Below are 6,114 nucleotides of genomic sequence, written 5' to 3' on the forward strand. Positions count from 1 at the left end.
TATCTTCTGCTCCATGAAACACGTTTATGCTCAGTAGTACACATATATGGTTCTTTAATGTATCTGCATTGTAAAAAAAAAAATTGTTCATTTTCAATGGGCATGAATGCGGCTGAAACAGGTGCAACCCAAACATTTCAACATTAATATATTAATATAACATTATAGTCATTATGGGCTTTAGAAACATGTTTATTGGGAGGTGGGGTAGTGCACTTTAGGCCACTGTGGCGCTGCCTAAGCTTTTGTCCTTAATGGCATTTTTTTCCCTTACATTACTTTTACTTTGTACTTTAAGTAGTTTTTAAAACAGTACTCTTACACTTTGAGTAAAAAGCTTGAGTTGATACTTCAACTTCTAAGTCTTTTTAAACCCTTGTATCTATACTTCTACTTGAGTAATTAATGTGAATACTTTTGATACCTCTGCTTATCATTCTGATCATGAATAGTGAGGGCTCTGTCCGTGGTGCTGAAGGAAGCTGATTGGCTGAGTGTTTTTCCTGTTTCTGCACCGGTGTGATACTTTAGCGCACACAAGAGGGCGCGAGACTTCAAGATAATTCATGCTGCACTTTCTCAACATCGATTGCTTTGACATTTCGAGCCATGCTGAAGTAGACAAACCTTAAAATTCTAAACAAGAAAACTCTAAACCTGCTTTTTTTTTCATTTGGTATAAAAAGGTTTTGAATCAGAAACTGAATGTGAGTTTGTGCGCCGAATCAAGGAGCGTCTTTTCAGCACACATCTGCCTCTCCGGGAGGGAGGAGGAGACGTCCGACAGAGGAACAATTAGTTTTACAACCTTAATTTGCGCCCTCCATTTACCCCTAACGATAACAGTACAATGTGGGCGTGTTCTCACCCCCTCTTTTGGAAACTTTGCACCGCCTGTCCCCCTGAGCTGTGCGCACTTTGCGGAGCAGCCACTTGCTGCCGAGTGGATGCAGAGTTCAGCTCCGGCTTTGCCCGCGGTCCCCCCCCTCCCCGCCCGGCCACAGCTCAGGCTCCGGCTCTGACTCAGGACGAGACCAGAGAGGATGGATTTCCATCTCTTCCTCACTCTTCTCTGCGGGACTCTTGTGTTTGTTTGGGAAGTCCCCTGCTTTCAGGCTCTTGCTATTTTCCCTCCAGCTGCGTCGAAGAGCAGCAAGGTGACGCGGATCTTTGATGGACAGGAGGCGTCCAAGTATTTCAAGGAGTTTTATGCGCCGACGTCCGTGGACAGAATCAATAAAGCTACACCTAAAGACTATGTAGAGCCTCATGACTACATGCTGTCTATTTACAAAACCTTCTCCACAGCTGAGAGGCTGGGACTCAATGCCAGCTTTTTCCGCTCTTCAAAAGCTGCCAACACTATTGCAAGTTTTGTGGACATTGGGCAAGGTATGTAGAGCTTTCCTGTAAAAGTGTGTGTCTATGTGTGTGTGCATGTAGGTACATTTGATTAAACACTCTTGACTCATACTTTCCCAGATTCATTCCATGCAGACAATAGATTCCACATCTCTATGGTATGCACATCATCTCTGTGAGAATGCATCTGACCCTCCTGTTTTAATGCTTTCCACAGATGACCTCCCACTCTCCCCTCTGAGGAGACAGCAGTATCTGTTCGACGTCTCAACCCTCTCCAAAAAAGCGGAGGTGCTGGGGGCCGAGCTCAGGATTTACACCAAAGTGTCTGGGAATTTCAGGATATCAGAAACAGAGCCCGTCGACATCCAGCTCCTCTCCTGCCACGACCGGCAGCTGCTCGACTCCAAAACGTTGGACCTGCAGGACTCCCAGAGGCCAAAGTGGGAGGTTTTGGACGTGTGGGAAATATTCAAAGAGCAGCGGCACCTGAACCATGGGAAGCACTTCTGCCTGGAGCTTAGGGCCATGCTGGACAACCCGGAGAGGGAGCTGGACCTGCACCTTCTGGGCTTACACCGGCACAGCAGGCCTCAGCAGAAGAAAGCCATATTGGTGGTCTTCACCAGGTCTAAAAAGAGGCAGACCCTCTTCAGTGAGAGGAGGGGGGGGAGGGTGTTATTGGGGCTGGAGAGGAAGGCCAGAGAGAGGGGCCCTGGTGCCAAAACCAGCAGGAGGAGGAGAACTGCTGTGTCCAAGACCCGTCACGGTAAAAGACACGGCAAGAAGTCCAAATCCAGGTGCAGCAAGAAGCCACTGCATGTCAACTTCAGAGATCTGGGCTGGGACGACTGGATCATTGCCCCGCTGGATTATGAGGCGTACCACTGTGAGGGAGTGTGTGACTTCCCGCTGCGCTCCCACCTGGAGCCAACCAACCATGCCATCATCCAGACTCTGATGAATTCAATGAACCCCAGCAACATGCCGCCCAGCTGCTGCGCCCCGTCCAAACTCAGCCCCATCAGCATCCTCTACATCGACTCAGGAAACAATGTGGTGTACAAACAGTACGAGGACATGGTGGTGGAGTCCTGTGGCTGCAGGTAGTCGATGTGGCCGGTGAAGGGCTCAAGGTTGACCTCCATGATGTTCATCATAACTGCATTACAGTACGAGTCGTGGCAAGGCTGCAGCTGAAAAATGAAAAACTGGATTTAGACTATGAGAAACAAAAGTATTCATTTTACAACCATGCACCCGACAAGGTCACCATCAATACCTCACACTTTCTTTATTTTTTTGTTTTCTGTATTATTCCTGAAAAGATTACCTGACCACTTCACCACCACAGTGACTGCAATGATGAATATGAAAAGATTGAATGTGGTGACAACTTCCCAAAACAATCAACCAAATCAAAAAAGCATGTTTGCTTCTTTTGCAGGGAACGAGTGAGGCTGCAACAAAGAGATGATTTGTTGTCATCTCTTACTATAATATCACTTGTTTTTTCAAATTAGATTTGAGCTTTTTTCATGAAATAGATCCCAGCTCCTTTAAATCTAAGTATTTTCTGGATTCTTCTCTCCTCAGTGGCAGAAAAACTTATTATCTTAGGTTGTGGAAAAATCAAGAGATTTAGGATTTTGTCTTTGTCTTTGTAAAACACAGATTCACACATTTTCACCGTACTTTACAACATAAAAAAAACTACCATACAATTATTTTGTATGGAAGATGAAAACCACACACGTCTGAATAATTAAAAGAGAGTTGTTGTTTGCAGCTTGTTCACTTAGCTCTGCAATGTGAGAGGAAACAGTTCACTAGGTTTCATCTGTTTCATCATCAAGTCCTTAACAAAAGTAACACTTTTGTTTTTTATTCAATATAATCAAACAAACAAAATCTATTGAATTTGGACTATGTCATTAATCCTTCTATGGGCAGTTGGCTTGGAGCAGCTTGTTACCAGAAGACAGTGATATACAAACAATAAGCTTTACCTATGATATTCAATAAGACAAATAATGATGAAGGCAGTGATAAATAACTAAACAAACTAATTGAGGCAACAAAAGGATCCGTCTGGTAAAAAGGATCTGTAAAGAAAATACTGATGTGTGAGTTTTAGAGGTGCTGTAGGCAAATTTCATAACATTTGAAAAGAGGCCAAACTATCTACTCAATAAGTCAAATTCAAACTACTTGATACCTCCTATTCAAAGACAGTAAATCATTATTATTAGTCTTTCCATTTCAAAATTAATATTCAGCCACATTAAGCATTTAGTTTACAAGCACTGTGAAAGAATGTTATGCTATGAATAGTTTCCTGAGTGTGATCATCAGTTTTTTAAATGATGAATAAGACTCAGGCAGCTGACATAAATTCACAATAAGGCCCTGCAAGAAAAGCAACCTGAAAACTGAAGCATCCCAAATTGTGGAAGAATTCAAACAATGTCCAGTAATTACCTTTAATAACAATTTAAACAATCCTAAATGTATCAGTTTCTAATAATCAGAGTCTGTTTTAGCTTTGGGTATTTCAAATCTTTAAACATTTACTTTTAATGTTCCATAATAAAAATCAAAGTGATTAAAGAGCAAAATAAAAAAGCAGACTTTCAGCTCCAGACATGACCGCTATGACTCAGGGATCGTCTTCGAGTGCTGGAGAGAATTCAAAGCTTAAACCACGGTCAGTCCCGTTTCTCTCCACCATAACCAGGAGCGCAGGGTTTCTCACACGTTTCATCCTTTGTCTCTTTATCATTGTTGAAGAGGTACTTAATTTTGTCTGCAATGCACTGATGTTCAAAGGTACCATGTGTAAATATTGATACAGAAATAATAATTTATGATCTTTGATGAATAAGTTATTTCATTTTTATTGTCCGCTTTGCGCCGTTACGACTTCCAGACGGCCCGAGTCACACATCTGGATGTTCAGGTTCAAATAAACACATGGGTCATGTTTTTGTAACAAAGCGTGACAGTAATGTTCTGATCACAGACCCTGAGATACGGTGGTGTCATCAGTGTTTTGGTTACACAAACAGGAAATAAGTCCTCTCTGAAAAACTAACTTTGTTTTTAAGTGAACTTTTCTTCAAGTCTGTGCTGTTTTTCTTAAAACATGAATTGAACATTTTATCCTTTTATATTTTGTTTTCTTTTATTTACTGGAATCTGAAAATAATATATTATAATTACTGTCGTGCCACAATGTTTATATATGTTATCAGGCCCTTTCTTTTCTCTCCAGCATCAAACAATGTGACATGTTTTTACTGCAGGTAAATGAATTGATAATGTATTTTTACAGAGTAAATTAATCAGTTAAATTGTTTAACCAAATGAATCTATTCTTATAAACTGTGTGAACTGTAAGATATGTAGAGTAATAACAAATTAAAATGCTTTGAACTTAAAATATGCTCTTGTTGAAGTGTGGAATTTACTTGTACTTTCAGTTTTTCTATTTATTAGTGTTTACTAAGTGTTGAATACTTCTATTAGATCAGTGATTTTTCTTTTTACTATTTATTCTACAATCACAATGTATTATTCTTCATCCCACTCGTCCTGACTTCATTTTAATCACACAAAGTCATTTGTTTATTAAACCAGATTTCCAGCTTTAGTTAGTTCACTTTGCTCAGATATTTGTAGGGTTGCCAACTTTCTCACTACTAAATAAGGGACAGGTGCACGGTGCCATGGTGGTGTGAGCATGATGTGTGAATTCAGCATATATTCATATTCTGATTCAACTGGAAAATCCAGAAAGTGTGTATATTCCCTTTAATCCTCACTGTATCATTATGTAACCTCATATGAATAAACCTCAAAGAAACCACAATTTGGCTCTTTACATCAAAAAACAGGCAAAAGAGAAATTAAATGCAAAAGAGGAGCATGACTTGCCAAATTTACTTTTAGCTGCTCTTGACTGACTCAAGCTGTCTTTTACTTACTAGCTAACATAGCTAGTGTCATGTAACTTGACCACCATCACACTCATTTTAAAGATAATTTTGAGTTCCACGGTGTCTGTTTATTAAATAATCTGTATCGCTCTGTTCCACTGAGTAGAAACCAAAAACTGATGTTTAACAGTGTATTACTTGAGAGTCTGCCATCTTGCTTGAACTGGCAGGCAAATAATCACATGTGGGCCATGAAGAATGCAACTGATTCATCCTAAAAGTAGGACACATTTGTCGGTAGTATTTGAGTGCGCCTTCGATGTGCTGCTGTAATACAACCAGCCTTTGAATATAGTCTTCGAAGGATGCAGCCCCTGAATTGGGGCCATAGACTGTATAAAATATGGACGTAGGATCCTTGACGTCATCTATCTGTTTCTCAAGCGCTGTTTTGAGGCCAATCTGCGGCGGCAGCCATATCGCTGCGGTCGAGCCAGTGTGACGTAAAGAGGCGAGTTTTGAGCCTCCTAGCCAACAGCTACAGTGTTGCCTGTTAATCAAGTCAGCTGTGCCTCTCATTGGAAAACTCGTAATCTCAATATCGTACAGTTTGTGCCGATCCAGAAATGAGCTATCCAGACTACACCTGTTTTTCGTACCAGGCTGTAAACATGTTTATTTCTGCTGTAAAGATCGTCTTTTTTGAATTGGTGTGTATGTGGTTTCCGGTACTTCCTGAGCCAGCCTCAAGCGGATCCTCGATGAACTGCAATTTTGATCACTTCCGCATTGGACTCATATTCTTTGACCGTTG

At 40.9% G+C, this 6,114-nt stretch overlaps 1 protein-coding gene across 1 annotated transcript; it reads left to right on the top strand.

Annotated features, from left to right (window-relative positions):
* The first annotated feature begins 1,043 nt into the window (after positions 1-1,043).
* Positions 1,044-2,768, top strand: gdf6b (growth differentiation factor 6b). Its single transcript, XM_034705169.1, has 2 exons — positions 1,044-1,392; positions 1,580-2,768. The coding sequence occupies exons 1-2, from the start codon at positions 1,044-1,046 to the stop codon at positions 2,470-2,472; spliced, it is 1,242 nt and encodes a 413-aa protein (XP_034561060.1). The 3' UTR covers positions 2,473-2,768.
* Positions 2,769-6,114: the final 3,346 nt, after the last annotated feature.

The sequence above is a fragment of the Notolabrus celidotus genome, chromosome 16 (assembly GCF_009762535.1).
Source record: "Notolabrus celidotus isolate fNotCel1 chromosome 16, fNotCel1.pri, whole genome shotgun sequence".
Taxonomy (NCBI): Eukaryota; Metazoa; Chordata; class Actinopteri; order Labriformes; family Labridae; genus Notolabrus; species Notolabrus celidotus.

Excerpts from the sequence above, each read along its gene's own strand:
- gdf6b (XM_034705169.1), top strand. The coding sequence starts at position 1,044 with ATGGATTTCCATCTCTTCCTCACTCTTCTCTGCGGGACTCTTGTGTTT. Across the intron at positions 1,393-1,579 it reads TTTTGTGGACATTGGGCAAG|ATGACCTCCCACTCTCCCCT; the intron begins GTATGTAGAGCT and ends TGCTTTCCACAG.